The following is a 21,516-nucleotide window of genomic DNA, read 5'->3' on the forward strand; positions in this document are numbered from 1 at the left end:
CTTTACACTCAATTTGCAAATGATCAACGCACTCCTAGCAAAACTATACACATTTATGGCCATTATTTACACTATTTTATCAACTGTCTGGCACACTGTCACATGTGAAAACTCTTTTAGATAATTAGTTCACTTTGCAATCAGCCTAAGCACTATAATACAGGTAAGCTGTCTGTGTGGAGTACAGTGGAGGGAGCAGGAAGAGTGAGAAGTAGAGGAGGGCGAGGAAGAGGACGTGGAGGTGAAGAAGTAGGACAAAGAGGACAACAACGACAAGGAGGAGCAAGAGGAGGACGAGGAGGGGGGAGAGGAAGGGTAAGAAGAGAATTGCTGATGACATCAGAGCTACAATAGTGGACCACGGAGTGACCCTGAGGCCAGCTTCGGCCAACGGGTTCAGCCTAACTTGAGCCGCTACACTGTAGCAAGCATCATAAGGACATTTTGAAATGAGAATCGGTTAGTACAGTCACTTTGCACTAAGATTTGTAGCACTGCCATATGCTAATGAGAAACACAACAATACCATAGATGTAAAAATACTGAAATTGTTGCTGTGTTTTTTATGAATGTTGAAATACTCTATTTAAATAATCCTGGTGTGAATATAAAAGCTGGTACATGATAAGATTCAGTATGAAAAAAGCTGCTCTTCATCTTTTTTTTAGGCTTTCCAGCAGGGCTCATCATGGCTGCGACTCACCAACAGAAGCTTTCCTTTTACGTCTGTCTGCAGGAAGATTAGAGGAAATATCTTTTTTAGAGGAGCCACAAGTGCCTAAAACAAATTTCTCTTGTATAATTTAAATCGGAATCTGATTCCAAACATAACAAAGACGAGGCATCCAAGAATAAGCAAAACATATCTTTGCATTTAGAAGATAAGTTAAAAAAACAGCATACAGTTTAAAGTCAGTGTGAGTCCAGGTGTACAGAGGATGCTAATTTTAAAAGCCAGACATATCATGTTTTGGATTTCAGGTGTTTGAGTGTTCTTACTTCGAGCCCACTTCCGGTAGGTGTAGATACACAATACAAGAACACAGTTGTAGAGGATGAAGAGAAGGACACTAGAAATCACTCTGGCCCAGGGTATGATAGGAGGAGGAGGATGAGGAGAAGGAGGCAGGGTGGTAGGATTTACCTTCTTGAGTTCCACTGTGTGTGAAAAAAAGAGATATTCATTAATGAAGTTTTACACATGTAATCGTGATCCAGATGATAACTTTGAAAATAAAATAAAATTTATGCTATTCAAAAATAATTTAGTCATTTAGATTTGGTATTACTTTGGCTTTCACTGTGTTTCTTGCTCATGTGTGGAAAAAATACTTTTATTGATATACAGAGATAGAAACTGAGCAACTCCAGTGTGTCGCTCACAAAATACACAAATGTAGAACAATTTATAAAAACTAAAGTCCTTTCTACAAGTTAGTCCTAACACTCATGTCTTTTCTTTTTTTCATTTGCATGTCATCATAAGTCTGTAAATCCAGTTTCAGAGCTTCATCAATATAAACAAATTTGAGAAAGAAATAGACACATTTTTCTTAGCTTCCTAGTTTTAACCCCTGTCCTACCAACATCCTGTCAGTGTTGGTTCCTAATCTGGAAGAGTTTCCACGTATTTACAACAAATGAAGAAAATCAGTGAATGATAAATGGACTCTGGTACTTATATAGCACTTTTCTACTCTACTTGGGAACTGGGGGTACTTTACACAAAATGCCTCATTCACACATTCATAAAAGCACCTTTAAAAAAATGTACATAAAAATGCTTCCAATCTCTGATGGACAGCAGCTGGGTTTCAGTGTCTTGCCCAAGGATACTTTGGCATGCAGACTAGGAGTCAGCTGAAGAGATCAAACCATGGCCTGCTCTATCTTGTGAGCTGCAGCCATGCCAAAAGATAGTGAGTGACCAAAATAAAAATGGTTGATCAATGCAGCCTACAGATTCTGTTATGATCTTCATTTCTCAGAACTCACTCCCCAACTTTTTCTTCATAATGAAATCTAATGGTGGGCTCCCAAACCTGTCACAATGATGGCTTGTTCTCAAAAGCTATCAAGGTAGAACAGACTGAGCACAATAAATAGAACTACTGTACAAAGGAAGAAAACCATCGTGTCACCTCTTACTGCGAGGAAGCTCTGACTCGACTCTCCTTTTGACGGGTGTTTACACTTATAGAAGCCTTCGTCCGACTTGGACACAGCTGGAAAGGTCATTGTCCCTGAATCGCCTTTCCCCATGAAAACACCATCTTTGTAGAATGCAGCTGAAAATTCTGACTTTGAATTGTACTCATCTTCTCCCCTGTGGGAGCAGCGAATTATCACTGTGTTGCCCTCCATCACTGGTTCTATGGGGCTCTCCAAGATCACACCATGAGCTGGAAAATTGGAGAATAAACAGCTTTAATATACTTTGATTACTTTTTTCATGTCAAGGTTAATAAAAAATATATCAGAAAGAGTTATTAACCTATTCAGTATAAAATATCCACCCATGACATTACCAATCACTGTGATGGTGATGTTATTGCTGGACTCCTTCTTTTTAGATTCACACCAGTACACTCCAGTATCTTTTGGGTAGGCATCCTCAATGACGCAGGATGACTCACTCGGGGTTCCCCAGCCAAACATGCATTCCTCAGTCTTTGAGCCAGTGTTTCTCTTCACTTTCCAGCCAGTGGAGTTTGCCACACACTTCAGTTCAATTTTGTCATACTGGAAGAACTGCAGTCTGTTGGGGGTGATGGTGAGTGTAGCTGCAGAGAGGGAGAGATCATACAGGTTCATAATGGTGACATTGGCCGGCACTGGCTGTTAAAAAAGACAAATGCGTTTGCTTTCTGTATTACTGTAATGTTGCCTATTATCTATTATCCTTTGTTGCTTTATTTATTTACTTTAATGCTAACCATATTTTTGAAAAACACTAAACAAAAATAGGCTGTACTGGGGATGAGAGGGACAACAGAAGCAAAAACTTGGGTGTGTGACGAGATCAGAGAGGCCATGGAAAAAGACTTTCGGACTGCCTTGAAGAGATTATGGCAAACCATCAGGCGACTCAGGAGGGGAAAGACGTGCTCTACAAGTCAGCAGTGCTCCATGTGCACTTTATCCAGTGCAGGTGGAGCTTTGCTGACTTCGACTGAGGATATTGTCAGTAGGTGGAAGGAATATTTTACAGACCTCCTTAATCTCACTAACACGGCTTCTATAGAGGAAGCAGAGTCTGGGGATGACTCGTCCATCACCGGGGGGTTATGTTACTGAACAACTCCTTGTTGGCTTGGTCCCTGGGATGGATAAAATTTGCCCTGAGTCCCTAAAGACTTTGGATGTGATTTTTGTTCTGTTTGTGGAACAGATGATCTGATATCGTCGTGTTGGTGTTGTTCCCAGATCATCATGAAAATGTTGTTCCAGGTTCAACATTGCAAGTGACCAATCACATTGTTGTGACGTTATTCTTTTGCACACCAAGCCATTCGTGCATTTATGAAATTCCAATGTTGCAAGGACAATATCAATTCTGCTTAGCGTTTATTAAAGAGTTAGGATTAGGGTCAGGGTCCGTTGACCGGCGGACAGAGGCGGTTTCTCGCAGCTTAAGTACAGTTTTTTGTTTTACGGCGGTTTTTCCCGAAGTCGCAAAAGTGTGACGTCACAACATTCTGATTGATCACTTGCAATGTTGATCCTGGAACAACATTTAGTATGATGATCTGGGAACAACACCAACACGACGATATCAGATCGTGCTTGTGGAACACTGGACCAGCTCCTTATCCTCTATTGGAGGGTGCATGGGAGTTTGCCTAACCAGTCTCACGTTTGATCGTGTCCCTTGGGGTATCCTGTGGGGGATGTTTTAGGAGTATGGGGCGTCTAGCCCTTTTGATACAGGCCTTATGGCCCCAGTTCAACTGTAGCAAGAGCTTGCTTCGTATTCCAAGCAGTAAATTTTATGTCGAAAGTTTTATTATATGTATGTTTTGCTAAAGCGATACCAACTCAAAACTAATTTTTACATAATACCAATTTGTATCACTGTTTGATTTTTCTCTTTCTCTCTTTTTTTGAAACACACATTGAATCTCCACAGTGTCTTTGCTCTACAGACCTTATTTCTGTCAGCAGAGGCAAGTAGCTGTTTAAAAATAATAAATTCTAGTAAAGTCTAATAACGTCTAGTTGTTGTGTTGCCAGACCAGCTGTCTGCATTGCTGCTGGACTGTTTTACTGTAGATTTGATTTAAACTGGTTAATCCTTTACAACCATCTCCACTGACTAAACAGGATGTTTCTACTCTGCAGGTGCTTTTAGCACCGTGGCCTCAGTATACTTTATAAAAAAAGATGACAAAGCTGCACTGGAAAAGTTGAGCTGTTTTGACCATGTACAGAATATAACTGCAACCCAATTTTTCACTTGTCCCTGATCTCATTGGACAATCACAGTAGTCAGGTAAACAGACTGTACTTGTAGCTTCCTACATGATGTGGTGGCAAATGTTGTTGAAATATGTTACTCTGCTGTGGTGGAAAAAACCCATGTCTGATGTATGTCTGTGAAGGTTCTCAGTCATCCAGGTCATCGTAGTCTAAGGAGCTTGAAAAAAAAGCATCTGGACTTCTTTAAGTTTGTTGAAGACATTTCACCTCTCACCCCAGAAGGTTCTTCAGTTGTAATTGGTGGAGAGTCACAGATTTTTAAGTAATATGGGGCTTAAAAACACTTCTCTTTCCAAGTTCCTTAGACTTTGTCTGATGTACTCATTTTTAATTGTGTCCATTCCTGACCTCCTGTCACCCCTAATCTTCAGCATCAGACATCTTCAGCTCTGCTGTCTTTTTGTCAGTGCTACCATCCCCCAAACATACACAACAACAGTTCTCACTGCCTTCTTGTAAACCTCCGCTTTCACACATATTGCTATGATTCTGTCACAAACCACATCTCCACCCTGCCTCTGCTCTCTTCTTCACCTAACCGGTACAGTGTCTGTTACTTTGGGTAGCTAACCCCAGATATTTAAACTCATCTAAACTACCTCTACTTGTTGCAGCTTCCTTGTCTCATTCGAACGCATGTTTTCTGACTTGTTTTTACTGACTCCCCCTTTCATAATTGTTTTTCCTTTTTTTTTATTAAAAAAGGAGAAAGACAAAAGAACAAGGCAAAGTTAATCACTCAGAGCTTCAACCAAAATTATTTTCATCATCAATATATCTGATTCATTAGAAATTAATCCATGATGCAATATGTTTGATAATGTTGCCAATAAGAGCGTTTTTTGTAAAAGCATTAAAAATCTCTTTTCATGTGTGGAAAAACAGTCAAAATTTCCTACATTTTAAAGTTGTTGACATGAGGCTTTTCATAATTTCATGAGGACTCATAAAAAAGAAATCTGAAATTTGAGAGAAAAAAAGGGGAAATATTTTTTAAAGCATTAAATTACTCACAGAGCATGACGACAAGTGATGTGACTTCCATCATGTACATGTATGATTTGACTCTTAAGCTTAACATGTAGTCTACCACATCCTGTTGAATCCTAACACAGGAAAAAACTTTTTAAAAAACTTCAAGAAACACCCCCCAAGTTTTTTGCACTAATCTAATACATTGTTAATCTAGCCTAAACCCTTTAAAGTTGCCACATTTAATTTGTATGTCTTTACTAAATGCAACTGTAAGAATGTGTTACAGTTGGTTAACCTAATCAGTTCACAATGAATGCATAAAAATCAATGTTTGTCCTAAAAGACAAAAAGGCTCAATCAGAATCATTCTTAATCTTTGTTTGAATCCAATAAAAGTCTGACTTCGGAGAAACATGATATGAAACAGCCACATCCTAAGGACGGAGCAAACCAGAGAGGAACCGAGGTACTAAATGAGGACGTGACAAGGTGACAAGGTGCGTGGACAACATTGTGATCTTCCTTGTTCTTCTCCCTCCCCTTACCCCAACCAGTCGAGGCAGATTGGCTGCCCCTCCCTGAGCCTGGGTCTGCCCTGAAACGTGATTTTTGATTTTTCTATGATGTAGTTCAATGATCTAGTATGATCTAGTTTTTTTATGGTTAATGTATTTACTTTTAACAGTAACTAGACTGCAGTGAATGGAACTTATACATAAAATAAAGAAATTACAACGCACAGTATCTTTATCACTCTGCTTTGCACCTACATTATAATTAGCCCAGTTCATTTGGGTCACGTAAAGTATGCTTATATAACTGTTATGCTATATTTATTACAATATCCTGCCTTCTTGGCCAGTTCTCTCCCGAAAAACAAGTTTTTATGTCGATTAGACTTTTTACCGGGATAAATAAAGGCCATATAAGATGCCCCAAACTTATTGCAGCTTCTACTTTGTGATGGGAATGTCCTTTCTGGGTCAAAAAACCTCGATGTCATTCACGACCGATTTGTTTCACCCTTTTTTGACAGATTATAGGCCAACCAGTCCTTTCTAATAGTTTAAATTCCTTCAATCATTTTTTATCAAACACCGGAAATCGCTTTTTTGTAGACAATAACTTTTTAGCAAAACAATTCGGTGGAATCGGCCCATAATCTGTATAATTATAAAAAGAAAAAGAAATAATAATATATGTACCATCGGCCAGATTAGCAGTCCAACCCTGTTTCCTTTCCTCTCATTAGATGACATTTTTATAGCGGAGTTCGTAGGCGGGACTCGAAAACGAAAGGGAAGCTGGTATCTCTTTTTTCTTTTGTTTTCTTTCTTCTTGTTTCTTTTCACAAGTCAAGCAGCGGTTCTGTAATTCTTCTGTTCCTTAAGAACAAATAAGCCTCTTTACACAAAGTGAGCAATGACTTTGAAGGCTCTCATTTTGCTGTCAGTCTGGTTTTGCGTATTCATTACGGAAGTTACAGGTAAGTAAATGTATTTGTCTTTTTATAAAAGAAAACAACAAGCAAACAAACAAACAAAAAACATTAGTACAGGCGCTGTTTTGAAACTACCTGCCAATCGCAGAGATGGACGTCGATTTAACCACAAAATATGTCAAATGTATAAAGCTAACACGGTCAGCCTCCTCGGATTTGATCGGAGGTCGGGTTACAACGGTTACAAAGTGAAATGAATATGCAACTTGACACCCCCAAACGGTTTGGCTTTCACATAATGTGAAATCAAAATAAACAAAAACGAGGGCTGCCTAAATCACAATTTGCACACTTCTCATATTAAGAGTTTTAAAAATGATTAAAACCTTATTAACCTGCTTATATGCGACAAGTCGTTTGTAGTTGCTTTAATATGTAAATACCGGCAAATCAGTCAGTCGTGTATTGATGTGTTTGGTTAAAGATTTAAGAGTGTCAGACTTAACTAGAGTATATTATTACCGCTCACAAAGAGGAAACCATTGCTCAAGTGAGCTGGTTATTAGCTTGAGTTCCAGCTGGGGGAAGATTTTTTTTTTTTTTTTTTTTTTTTTTTTTAGTTTTAAACGTCAACAGGTCTGTTTTCTAAAAGTCTCACAAAGTCTTGTCTCACAAGTAAATATTTAATGATCACCCACAAAATAATCACCCTAATGAAAATGGTCATAATTTCCAAACAGATGAAAATTCTTTTAAAAAAACAGTGGATTTTAACTGGACATTAACCTAACCCCAAATCTTGTTTGTCCTGGTCTTAAATTTGTTTTAGATTGTTGGACAAAGATTTATCCAATCCTAATGTAACATTTGTATTTTTTTTTAACAGAACTTCAGATTATTTGCTCTTCTGAGCCAGTACAAGCAGTATACAGTGAACGTGTCCTTCTCCAGTGCTACCTTAAGCCCCCACTGGATGCAAAATCTCAGACAGTGAAGTGGACTCGTGGGAATGACATTGTGATCCTTCGTCAAGATGGAAAAGACAATGCTGGAGCACAGAGAGAGCATTTTGAAGAGCGGGCTGCTCTCTCCCAGGAGGCGTTAAGCAAAGGAAATTTGTCACTGATGCTGTCCTCACTAAAACTCACTGACACCGGGAGATACAAATGCTCCTTTATCACTGATAATGTGGAGAAAAGTTGCTATGTTAACCTCACTGTTGGTTAGTATGTGGTGCAAATACTGAAATAATCCAAACTTTGATCTTTGACTAGAAAGGAAACTGATATAAACTGTCTGAGTATTTTCTTTCAGTTAGTTTTGATGTGATCAGAACTATTTGTGGTTATCAGTCCCATACATGTCACCTCTTCTACCTTCTAGCAGAGTCAGTGCAGTTGTGGCCAGTGCCTGAAGGCTGCTATCATCACTATAATTCTGTAATAAACAGAGAGCAAATGAGATTTCTCAGTCGTTTGCCTGCTATTCAATCTGAATCAACCTAAAGGTTTTTGAACTCATTGCATTGATTGACCTAATTGTTTTAGACATATTATTGAGCTACTGTATTTTGTGTGCTATTCTTTAGAGTACTTTTTTTTTTTATCTAGATTTGGCTGCTGCTCATTTAATTATTCACAGCCATTGCTAAATTAAATCTTAATGAGTCTGATCTTTAAATGTTATTTTTCAGTCTGTGCTTTGAGTGAAAGCACATGCTTAAATTTCTGTTCACTCCATCGAATATGTTGTGGGTTTATTGTATTGTTTTGGCTAGTACATTTTATATCTGCATATCATATTTCACTCCATCCATTATTTGATTGAACGTTTGTTTTTGCAGGAGAGTCTGATGTGATTGGCTCAGATCAACCAGTCAAAGCAAATGTGGGTGAGGACGTCATTCTGCCGTGTCACCTGGAGCCCCCATTTAATGTGTCGACTCTCACAGTGGAGTGGACATGCAATAAAACTTATGTGCATGTTTATCGAAGTATGAAACATGATCCAAATCAACAGGACAGACGCTTTGTAAACAGAACATCTCTCTTCTGCGACGAAATCGGGAAAGGCAACATTTCCTTATTACTGAAAAATGTGTGCAAAGAAGATGAAGGACTCTATATATGTCATGTTCCCAAACTGCACAGTCAAGTCAGAAAGGGGAACATTACACTAAAAGTTGGCAAGTACAGCTGATGTAATGCATATTCAAAATAATTTAAAAATATATATATATTTGTCTGCATTTTAACAAAATTTAACATACTTTTCAACAGATGCAGCAAAACATGATACAAAACAACAGTTTAATGGATCAAGTAAGTAAATATTTGTTGTTTAATGAGATATCACCAGCACACTTAGCTTCTTTGTGTCCTGTCCTTACTGTTCCCTGTGATGTCTGTTCAGATACAATGTAAATAAAACAAATGACACAGTTGTTTGTGTTTATGTTATTGTTACTCTGTTCACACAAGCAGGAGAAGCAGGTGTGGAAAATTGATGGATGAGCGTTCTTTTGGAAGTCTAGACAAAGAAACCTGACATATTTATTCTGCTTTTTTTTTCAGGTAATAATAATACCGCTAAAAACACTATTGGTGTCATTGTTGGTGTCATTGTTGGTGGCATTGTCATTGCTGTCATCGCTAGGTATTGGCAAAACCGTAAGTCACAGTTTCTTTTCACTTTTAATTTTCATTAAGAGATGTCTTAAATAACAAGATATAAAAAAAACAAACAGACAAAAGGTAACCAAATGCAATTCTAAAAAGATTATTATTATTTTTTTTTTTTAAGAGGCTACTGAGCCCGCAGATCTTAGACTCAGAGGGAGTGAGTTCCACAGTCTGGGAGCCACAGTGGCAAAAGCTCTGTCTCCCTTAGTTCTCAGCCTTGTATGCTGTATAACAAGTAGGCCCTGATCACATGACCTCAGGGACCTGCTAGGGACATAGGGCGGCAGAAATTCAATATTGTAAGTTTGTGTTTGTCCATGAAGAGCTCTAAAGATGCTCCAGGAAGTTTTTGCTTAGACATGTAAACAGTAAGTTACAGTAGTCCAAATGTAATGAAATGAATGCATGTATACCAACCTGCAGTTCAGTGCGAGATACCATAGAGCTTAATTTAGCAACCTTTCTTAAGTGATAAAAGCAGGACCAAACCAGAGATTTGACATGAACAAATCTCTATCAGTTACCCTTAGGTTCCTGATAGACGGTTTCACAAATGTTGAAAGAGGACCAAGAACATTTATTATCATAGGTACAAATTTGCCAGGAAAAGGAACAAAGAGAAAAGAGAAAGTAGATCAGATGCTCATATAGTATTGAAAGTGATGTTTCAGGTTGTGAGCTGTGTGGCATGGCTGCTTGAGCTGTAGAGCAGGGCGGTGTTTTTTGTTTGTTTGTTTGTTTGTTTTTTCTTGGTGATCTAGCCTGTTTTAACTTACTGTTAAAAAGTAAGGTGATCAGCTTCTGGGTCAAGGTGTGATTCCCTTCTTCTGCAGGTTGTCTGTCTTAGTTTAATTATGAATAAAAATAATAATAAAAGCCATTTTTAAACCTGCACACTTTTTGTTACTTTCCCCCATTCCCACAACTTTTTTGTGGAACGTAATATGTAAGTCGGGGCTTGTCTGGGGTCTGACAAAGGGGATCTGGTGTGAATTACAGTTCAGAAAGAAGATGGTGCTAAATAAAATAGAAGCTGAAATTGTCACAGTCCTGGGTCTTTGGACACAGTTTTAGTGTTTTTTGGGTTAACTTAGGTTCCTTGAATTATTTTTTGTGTTATATTGACAGTTTCGAGTTTTTGGTGTCCTGTTCTTTTTCTGTGCCCTTCCCTCTGTTCCACATCTCAGTGTCTAGTCTGTGTCCTGATGCGTGTTATGCTTCCTGTTTTCTTTTGATAGACCTGTCCTGTCTGCAGAGTGTATGGTTTTGCATTTCCCTAATCTCGTTTTGTCTCCCTGGTGTTCATGCCTGTGTATTTTAGTTCTCAGTCTTCCCCAGCTTGTTGTTGCGTCGTACCCTCATTATGCTGTGTGTTTGTTTCGTTTTACTATGTGTTTCCTCATGTGAACTTCTGGAACAGCCTTTCAACGCCTCTCTCTGTCTCTCGCTAGCAAAGTTGACCCAGACAACAAAGTAAAGCTAGTTTTCGGCTACGAGCCAGAGGTCCCTTTACTACAGTTCGGAGCCGCGGACCTGTTTTACATACGCGCTGAATAGTTTTCTATACGAGATCACTGCAAAAAGTGCACCCTACTGTTACTCATTTTATATTGAGATTTAAAAATCTAGTTGGTATTGGTTTGGCAGGTAGCCTTCAGTAATAGTAATAAATCACACAGCAATAGTACATTCATGTAGTTGTTAAAAGCATGATAATATATTAACTAGTCCAAAGTATTCAGAATACGTGACTCTCATTGAGTAACGTAACGGAATACGTCACAGAATACATTTTGGTGGCATGTATTCTGTGATCTGTAACGGAATACATTTTAAAAGTTACCTTCCCAACACTGAGGCTTTAGGACCCAGGGGATCATAAGGATGGTATAAAAGAGGTGCTGCTCTTCTCTCCTTGCGCTGATGAGTGGCTGTGAGCAATTGTGATTTGGAAAGGCAAAGAGCCTGAGGTGATTTAGCGGCGATTCACACACACTGTGGTTATGTCCCTACAGCAGAGACTCAAGGTACAGGCTGTCTTTCTCTTAGTGAGTTTAAGTTTGTTGAAATGTATTTGATGTTTTTAGTAGTGATTATAGAAGACCCTAAGCAAGTTGAGAAGCAAACATAGTAGTCTGCTGGAGGTTTGAAATTTTAATAAATTTGACATTAGAAAAGGATATTTATGCACTGAAGTGTAATTTATATTGTATTATCTCCTGCAGGACAGGCTGCACATGTGATTGTGTCACTGTTTTTTCCTTCCTCTCCTTTTTGCTGCGTTTTTCTTCTGAGTTGGTTTTAGAGTAGGGTCACATTTTAAAACTGATTTCTTTATTTGGGGTTTGATTTTATGTCTACTGGACTGGTGCAATATTATTCAGGCAATGTGTAATCCCTGGGCTGGGCTCTTACCTTAGAGCAGGGGTCGGCAACCCTAGGCACACGTGCCACAGCTGGCACGCGAAGAGTTAACTGATGGCACGACCATAGCTGGGCTGGCCATTGGGTATACCGGGCATTTGCTTGGTATATAATTATTATTAATAATAATAATAATTATTATTATTTTCTTGTAACGGTATAAACAATGAAAGGTGATGGATTGGCCAGATGCTGGCCGATGTATAAAAATAACTCAGTTGTTTGATAAAAAATGGTAAATGGCCTGTATTTGTATAGCGCTTTACTTAGTCCCTAAGGACCCCAAAGCGCTTTACACTACATTCAGTCATTCACACATTCACACACTGGTAATGGCAAGCTACATTGTAGCCACAGCTGCCCTGGGGTGCACTGACACTGACTGTTTGGTGGTGGCTATCGCGGAGCTTCCACAGATTCATTAACATTAGCAAGTGGTGGAGGCCAGCAGGTGGATGAGGGAAAGGGGAGGCAAGAGGAGGAGAGACCCGAGGCGGGGCCGGTCCGAGTGTCAGGTGAACTGAGCTTCAGGTAAGAAGTTATGACCTGCAGTCTATCTGGGTCAGATATAAACCAAGTTTAGGTGGAGTTTATTTTCGTTGTGCTGACTTTTTACAGTCAGTTACAATAACTCGCACTGCGTACTAGCTAGCATGATGGAGTTTCTATACAGCTGGGTGGGTGCTGTGATGTTATTGATAGTGAACTTTATTTTATTCATAAGGTTAGTTAGTAGAGTTGCCAACCGTCCCATAAAAAGACGGAATGGTCCCTCATTCAGAGAAAATATTGCCCGTTTCGTGTTGAGCTGAGAAGAGTTTGTCCTGGACTTCAGCTAGAATGGAAAAAGACACAAAGCTGGAGTTATTCTGTCATTACGCTGCACAGCTGCCTCTTCTTCTCTCATTCTCACCTCCTCTCTCTCCTGTTCCTACTTTAATTATGAAACTGATCAATGATCAGCTGATCGGCTTTTCTCTCTTGTTTATTTATCTCCCACACAGCAAAAACTCCAGTGTTAAATTAACACTGGAGAGTGTTTATATGTGTCCACACCTCTGAGTGTTAAATATAACACTGTTGAGTGTTAACACTCAAAGACTAACACAGAGCAGTGCTGATTTTCTAACACTGGAATATTTCTAACATTTTGAGTTATTTTCCAGTGTTAGAAAATCAGCACTGCTCTGTGTTAGTCGTTGTAAATCTTCAAAACTGACTTGGTTACTTTAAAAAATATAACACTGCCAAAAGTGTTCATTTAACACTCAACAGTGTTATATTTAACACTCAGAGGTGTGGACACATATAAACACTCTCCAGTGTTAATTTAACACTGGAGTTTTTGCTGTGCACTTTGCGCCAGAAAGAGGAAACCAGCGGATTTCATGCTAAACAACAGCAGCACGTTTAAGCTTGATCAGCTGTTGTTAGAATTTATTTAATATTAATTTCTAGTATCAGCTGATGTTTGCTGGAGCCACAGCTGTAAAGCTGCTGGTCATGATGTCGGTTTGGTTATCTGGTGAGAGGGAAACATGAAGATGAAACCAGGAGATGTCCTTACTGAATCATCAGAGCTGAACAGGTGATGGAGAAACAGGTTTACCTTTTAGGTGACATGAATGAGTTGAAGGGAAGTTATGAACTGTTTCTGAGAGACAAATAACACCAGGATCCTTTTCTATGTAGCTGACAGCTGGTAACTGTGCAGGGGCGGGTCTAGCAAAGTTTTGCCAGGGGGGCCAGGTAGGGCATTAACAGGGAAAGGGGGGCACAAAGAAATACTTTCTTATTCTCATTTAAAATGTCTGGCTGTTATTAAATAATTATCTGAATCTTACAACCAAAGTTTTTATCTGACGTAAAATGTATAGAAATCATACATTTACCAACAAGACAGCGTACATCACTGTCACAACCAGGGGCGATTTTAGCCCATTTTTGGGGGTGCTGAAGCACCCCCAAAATGAATCAAAGCACCCCCAAAGATTTCTTACTTATTTTGACAATATTTGCTGTTTGTTTGACACATTACTAAAAATATAAAAAGCATACAGTACTTGGTTGAGACGGAACATTTTAACAACAAAAGTATAGATAACCCCTCCCCCCTCCCAAAATGGTTTGTTCCAGCTCGCCCCCACTCTGGCTCTAGGGTCGTTGCTGCCAGAGCGATGGTAGCTGAGACGCAGCGGAGCGGAGGTGGAGTGCCTGGATTAAAACAGGACATATTAGCAGCATTTAACCTTCAGTTACTCTTTATATAGTTAGATAGGAGTCATGTTTCTTTTTAGCTGAAAAACCTTACACCAGGTAACCTGCAGTGTTGAAAACGTGTTTTCCAATGATGTTTGCTACCCTACAATCCGTCTCTGTAGTAAAATCAGCGACATTTGACCGTCCTGTTGCTCCCACTGAAATGTATACAGCCTATTTAAAATCTAAAACTTAAAATTGTCCGTAGCCTGCTGTTGTTACCACTGTCCTGTTTGAAATGGATACTAACTAGCTAACTTACTGAATGCCCATTAACCTTATAACTCCTGTTGTGTGTGTGTGTGTGTGTGTGTGTGTGTGTGTGTGTGTAGAGAGAGACAGCCAGGTTCATAATGGATATAAGGAAGTTTTTTCAAAAACAGGAGCCACATTCAGGTAAAAGTGTAAGAACAAATGATCCATCAATAAAGGATAATGTTGGATCAGTGTTTCAATATTTTATATCTTTTATTAGATGTTCATGTGGTTTGGTTATTTGCCTTTTGGTTGAAAGTACACTGAGAGAGGACTTTTCATTAGTGATCTTAATAATTATTTTTTTCATATTAATGTAATTTTTTCATCTAATTGAATACAATCTATTTGTGTATGATTGTCAGTCCAAAGAGGGAGAGAGGAAAGAGGGGAACATGAGGAGAAAGTACAAGGTCAGGAAGAACCAGGTAAGAAAACAGACAGGGAACAGTGACAGGCAAAACAGAAACTGTTAAACTGACGAAGAGAAAAAACCTGATTTTACTCATACAGTCTGGATGTTGTGTCCTCCCTATATTAAAGCTGCTATACAGAATCTGCAAAACAAACTGGGTTGAAACATTTTTGACCCTTGTGGTCGCCAATTTTTGAAGCCATCCTGATAACCTTCTTCCACCAACGATGTGGAGATCCAAATCCAATTAAAACCAAGACACTAAAAAGGATGCTCTGTAAAAGAGTAGAATTCTTGGAACAGAGTTTAATACACTGAATCATATGAACAGCAGGAAAAATACATACAGACATTTAGCAAGAAAATTACATAGCAGAAAGCAAGCAAAGCAAAACCCCGGGGTGTACAGCCTTAAGCACAGACAGCAGAGCAACACAGAGACGGACAGGTAGCAGCAGCAGGAGGAAAAAGAGCTCTGGGGGTGTCTTCTGGTCCCCTAATATAGGGACCAGTATCCCCGCCCCCTGCTGCTGGGTAACTTTCCCACACGCCCAACACAGCTGCTGGGGTCAGGTAGCGGCCAAGGTCTTGGCCAAAGGCCAGTCAGGACTCTGAGTACCCCTTGCTCTGGCTTATCACAATAGGTCATGACACGGTCAAAGGTCAGACATTAATCCTAATTATTAAATCTTATACAGCAAGTGGCACAATCTTATAACATATAATACATAGGTTACATGCTTTCTCATATATAAAAACACTTCAGTGTGGGTTCAAAGTGTGTGTGTGTGTGTGTGTGTGTGTGTGTGTGTGTTTATTTTGTATGGTATTTTATCGTGATGTGTTCAGGATCTCTGTTACAATGTTACTGTTTTGGTTGTGCTGCGTTAAAGACATTGAGTGTGTATTAGGGAAGGTTAGTTACCGGAGAGTAAATTATTCAGGAGAACTCTCCCCTTACATTAACTGCCCTGTTACTGTACCAGCTTAATAAACCTCGGTGTCTTGTGCTTAAGACTCCACATGAAAGTTAAAATATATATGTTCAGTGCGCATAGATATATAGAGTATATAGTTACATAGTTATACATATCATACAAAAATCCACCACACCCTCTTTAACAACATTCCAACATAACAATATCATTGATTGGCGAGATTAAAATTAATGATATATTTTTATGTGGTTCAGCCACAACTCTACTAAAACCTCAGCCAGTAATAGGTAGGCCAACTTTTGGACTGTCCAGTTGTCTGTATGACTGCCGCATACAGACTTATGCGGCAGAGAAACACTTATCAGTGTTTCTCAAACTTTTTACAGTGTGTACCACCTGAGAAAAATGTCAAGCTCTCCCAAGTACCACTATGAAAGCATGAAACTCATAAATCTTACAACACAAAATTAGTATTATTAAATTAGTTAAATTAGTATCTGCAGTAAAGATTTTTTCATACATTGTATACATTCTACCACAGGCAAAGTTGCCTCCATTTTTATAGTTTTTTATTAATATTTTGTAATAATTTATTTTGTTTTGGGAGTGTTTTTTATGTATCTGTATTATATTATACATACACATTAAAAGTGAATCTCTGTCCAAAACATGCACTCAGTTTACTTCTTACTCACTATGAGCATCATTTAAATAACCTTTATCAGATTTGATGGTTTTGTTACAGACTAATCAAAAAAGTGTTTTGCTTTTCTTTCACAAATGTGGGGATTAAATTGTGTTAAAATGTACAAAACGGTGATGTCATGTTTTGTGACGAGGACCCAGGCACAGAGAGACTTGTTGAATTTAAGAATCTTATGATTTAATAAAGAAATTTGCAGACTTGCGCAGAGATGGTAAAATTATGATGACTGATAGCGGAGATGAAGACAACAGACAATGAGGACAGGGAGGAACAGGGGTTTAAATGCACCAAGGAGACAGTCAGAGAGAACTCGGGACAACTGGAGACATTTAAGGATGCATGGACTCAAAGAGACAGGGAAGATGTCTCATCGTGACGTGTAAAGTTTATCTTGCCTGGCTGGGCAGCTCTCTGGGTGCTCAGCACCCCCAAAGCTCTGATCCTAGAATCGCCCCTGGTCACAACAGCGTTTGTTTTCATTCAAAGGCTTTATGGCTTTAATATCTGGTGGGCCGGTCTCTAGTCAAAATGCCTGGGCTGATTTTTTGTCCCAGTCCAGCCCTGGGCACAACACGCAATTAATCTGAGAAGGTGCATTAAAAAATGAATGGCCGGGCCAGCGGTGCACATCGCAAATTAGCTTGCATAGACACATTAGTTGTGCCGCTTCTTTATGACGGTATCTTAGCTAACAACCCCAACTACCAGATTCAACTTGTAATTGGCTAAAAATAACTTAGCCTACTGGTGAGAGGGACGTTGTTAGCTTTCCACATTCCGACACTTCAAATGCTTCAGGAGCTCTCCGTTCAGCACAGCATCAGCACCACAGAAATACACGGATACATCCGTAGACTTGAGACAGAATTCACAATGTGTTTTTGGGACTTTCAGGTGTATGGACCAATGTTTTCTTTTCTGATGAAACCAGAAAGCTTTAATGAGCAGCTGGATTTGTTTCACATTAACTGGCTGAGTTAATGCAACATCGAAGCAGCTGGAATCCACAGCTGTGCGTGTTCATGGAGCTTGCATTGTCACCTGCTGGACATCACTACCTGACAAGCTTAACTGTCTTCAGAACATTGCAGAGGCCTTATTGACAGTATTTGGCTCTACATATCTGTCACGTCCGGTGTGGCAGACGTGTGTAGTTTAGATAAGGACCCAAGATGCAGACGGCTTAAGTTGTGAGCGAGCTTTATTAACCAAAGGGTGACATAAACAGGGACGAGGTGGACGAAAACCGAAACCTAAGAGTAACCTAAACTAGGAACAACTAAGCAAAAACACACCTGAAACCTTGAAACCTAGAGACATGAAACGGAGATGCAGGGAGAACAACGCGGGAGAATGCACAGGAAAGTGGTGGGGAACAACACAGATGAACCAGCAACGAGGACGGGTGAACACACATTATAAATACACACCAGTAATCAGGGGATGGGAAACAGAATAAACACTAAACAGGAGGAACAGAACCAAAATCACAATAATAGAAAACACAAAACGCTGGGTCAAAAGGACCCAGGATGATGACAATATCTGTAGAGCAGATTTTCTCTCACATGAGTGTCCTCAGGTAGCTGTCTGAATGCTGGACACTTGGAGACCTGTGTCTCTGAGTGGGAGACCAGAGATCACATTAACATGTGTATCTCTGTATTAACAAACATACCATATTGGCCCAGTTTATTTTTCTTATCATTGTTGTGAGGAGACCATAAATAGCATTTGCATTTTCTGTTGTACAGTTCATTTGCTGTTATGGATAAAAAGTGTCTTTTTTTTGTTTTAAAGTAGCTGATAACTATTCGCTGATAGCTGCCAACATCTGCGAACAAATATAATTCTATAAAGTTGTTCTATATAGTGTGTAACTGTTCATATAGAGCGTTATTAAATTTATTGCTAATGCAATCATATGGCACACTGACTTCTGAGGAAATTTTAGATGGCACTCGCCATCAGAAAGGTTGCCTACCCCTGGTCTAGAGAGATTAGGTCTTGCATAAGTGCTCATCGTGAGTGGATTTGCTGTGATTAAGATTGAGTGATTGTAGTGCAACTAATTATTGCCTGAACAAAACACTTAGTGCATGCGATAAGTGTTCCAGTGGGCTCGTATTTATTTGGGGTGGACTTGTTTGTGTGTTTGTTTTTTTAAAGCAACAAGCACCTGGGGTCGCCAGGGGAGAGCTAGCCCTCAGGTGACAGTTACATTGCTGGCAGGTTGCACCAATAAGAGTTCATTGTTGGTCGTTAGTGACCTTTTTATTGTGATGTTTTAGGGCTATTGCAAACCCTTTGTGTTTTCTTTTAAAATAATTAACTTTAATGTATTCCAGCTGATATTGACCCTGTTGTCCCATTTATTCTGAGTTCGTTCCTGCAAGAGCTTTGGGTCTGAAAGTTGGCACAGGTATTATAGAGGCCCTTAGTGGTTATTCTGTCGTTTCTACCCACTAAACTTTACATGGGGTCATGGACCTCCTCTCTCTGGCTCAGAGACAAAAGGCTGCCACGCCCAGGCAGTAAATGCTTTCAATTATGTATGATAAACATACTGTTAACGTGACTGGTCAAAAAAGTTTACGGTGGCCTTAGCCCTGATGTTGGCTCACGTTTCTTCTTCTGCAACTTTCTGAGCATCTCCTTATTTGGAGATGCACCTTCACCCATCACCATGGCAACCACCCCTTCACCTTCAGTCAGACCTGCATAAAGAGATGGGGAGAAAGAGAGCTTCTCCGAGCCCAGAAATTTACGACTTGTGGTGCCTTCACCAGTGAGACAGACCCTCCCCTTCAAATTCCATAGAGAAGGGGGCTCCTCTCTGTTTATGTGTGTTAGTATCAGAGTATAGCGATCTACTTCTAATACTAATCTACAATGCTTGGCTGTGTGCAATAAAGTATAAAACACAAATATGTGATGCTTATTACAAGATATTAGCTTTAAAAATAAATCTCAACAAAAATTTCAAAGAATCCACTCCAAAACAGTAAAACATTAAATGACAAACATGAAAGTTCAAAGCTTCAGATACTGGGTCAAAACACCAGGATCAGCCACATATGGTCCAAAATATTTGATTAATTTTCCATCCATCTGTCCATCCATTCTGCCCAAGCAGAGAAGTCCAAACCTCCCTCTCCCCAGCCACCTCCTCCAGCTTGTCCAGGGGAACGCCAAGGTGATCCCAGGCCAGAGATATAATTACTCCAGTGTGTCCTGGGTCTGCCCTCGGGCCTCCTCCTGGTGGGACATGACATACCTGGGAGGCGCCCAGGAGGCATCCTTGTCAGATATCCAAACCGCCTCAACTAGCTCCTTTCCATGTGGAGAAGCAGCAGCGCTACTCTGAGCGATTCCCATCATGCCTGTATCAGTTTACATAGTTATTATAATAATAATACTAATAGATATGCTTATAATACTTTCATTTTTCACTTCAGATTCATTTTAGTAGGTTTAGTAGTTAGCAGTGTTATTATCATGCAATGTAAAAACAAACATCTCCTTTTTACCTCAGACTAAATGTAAAATGTATGGCCACAGTTCCTGTCATATAAAATTTCTAAAATCTTGACCCATTTTCATCCTAATATTGCTCAATGCAATTTGTAAACAATCAAGTAAAACGTTCAGTGCAGTAAATTTATTAAAATCACTTACAAGTTGGGTGACAATAAACATAAATCAAATTTACCTAAATACACCTGGTTGACAAAAGGTTTCTAATGTCAGACCTACAAGAGTCTTCTATTTACAAGGATCTTGATCATTCATATAGGTGGAACAATAAAAGTTCAAATATCAGCCTGCATAAACATTATAAATATATGACATATCGTATAACTGAAAGGTGTAGTGCTTGGTGACCGGAAATAGGTAAAAGAAGAAAGAAGTGATTTTTATTGACCCTCTCCTCTCAAAGGAAAAAAAAAGCAGCATCATGCATTGAATTCTTTAACATACCAATAATTTCTCTTTTTAGTCTTAATTGCTTTCAATATCAGATATTTCTGGTTTACACAATCTAAGATGTGAGATTGTAAGATACAACACATGTTGAGCAGTCTGCACAAAGAACATAAAATGATAATGATCGATTTTGAGAGGAAATAACTTGTTTTATCTTGCACAGGAAGACAAACTGGAGAGCAAAATGATCATCCAAACAATGAGCAAGTGGAGGAGCAACAACACATTCCATTGAGAGAAGAGCAAGAACAGCCAAACCCTGACAACTTGTCCAACTGCTTGGTTTCATAGCAGAACATAAATTAATCTCAAAAGAACTGTGTGTTGGTTTGTGGTCATGGACATGAATTGTTTTGTTTTTCTTAAGTAAAAAACTATAAGGAAACCGTTAGGTAAAGCCTTGTTGTTTGCTTTATACGTGTGTGCTGATATGTATTTTTCCTCTGCCATAAAAAGTGCAACATATGTTGAATTTTGAACTGATAATATTTGGTACATAAGAAGACGCTTGAAACCATTGTTTACCATTACAAAAGACCAGTCATTCATAATGTGAATAATGAAGTGCAACATTTATTATAACTGGTAGTTGTCTCAAAGAGCTAAAGGTCAGCAACACCATAGCTTGTTGAATGAACCACTTGTGTGATTGATAATTCCTTTTGTAGTGTCTCTTTTTATCTGTCCAACTTCTTAAACTAAAAAGAGGTTTTTTTTCTACTTCCAACGTTTACAATTCCTGACAAATGTGAAAATTCGGCTAATTCATAACAGAGGTTTATAATGAAAACATGTTTCTTTTACATGATACAATATCAGCAAAACAGTATTTTGTTTCATTATTTGTGCTCGTGATAAATGCTACATTATTCTCTTTGTTGTCTCTCTGTATAAACCTTCTGTTATCACATTATTTCACAAATTTCTCCGAAAATGATGAAGTGTACACATCAGTT

General features: G+C 39.0%; 2 protein-coding genes across 2 annotated transcripts; one reads left to right on the top strand and one right to left on the bottom strand.

The window, feature by feature from the left end:
- Nucleotides 1-247: 247 nt before the first annotated feature.
- Nucleotides 248-7,089, bottom strand: LOC120433099. Its single transcript, XM_039598669.1, has 6 exons — nucleotides 7,031-7,089; nucleotides 5,494-5,585; nucleotides 2,529-2,783; nucleotides 2,142-2,402; nucleotides 1,000-1,158; nucleotides 248-730 (listed from the first exon to the last, which is right to left on the bottom strand). Exons 2-6 carry the CDS (start codon nucleotides 5,558-5,560, stop codon nucleotides 687-689), a joined length of 786 nt encoding a protein of 261 aa, XP_039454603.1. The 5' UTR covers nucleotides 5,561-5,585; nucleotides 7,031-7,089; the 3' UTR covers nucleotides 248-686.
- On the top strand, nucleotides 6,707-21,036 carry LOC116332341. The gene is made up of 6 exons (XM_031755255.2): nucleotides 6,707-6,940; nucleotides 7,782-8,117; nucleotides 8,739-9,080; nucleotides 9,175-9,216; nucleotides 9,469-9,564; nucleotides 20,724-21,036. Exons 1-6 carry the CDS (start codon nucleotides 6,877-6,879, stop codon nucleotides 20,849-20,851), a joined length of 1,008 nt encoding a protein of 335 aa, XP_031611115.2. The 5' UTR covers nucleotides 6,707-6,876; the 3' UTR covers nucleotides 20,852-21,036.
- The last annotated feature ends 480 nt before the right edge of the window (nucleotides 21,037-21,516 follow it).

Source organism: Oreochromis aureus, linkage group 3 (genome assembly GCF_013358895.1).
Source record: "Oreochromis aureus strain Israel breed Guangdong linkage group 3, ZZ_aureus, whole genome shotgun sequence".
Classification (NCBI taxonomy): domain Eukaryota; kingdom Metazoa; phylum Chordata; class Actinopteri; order Cichliformes; family Cichlidae; genus Oreochromis; species Oreochromis aureus.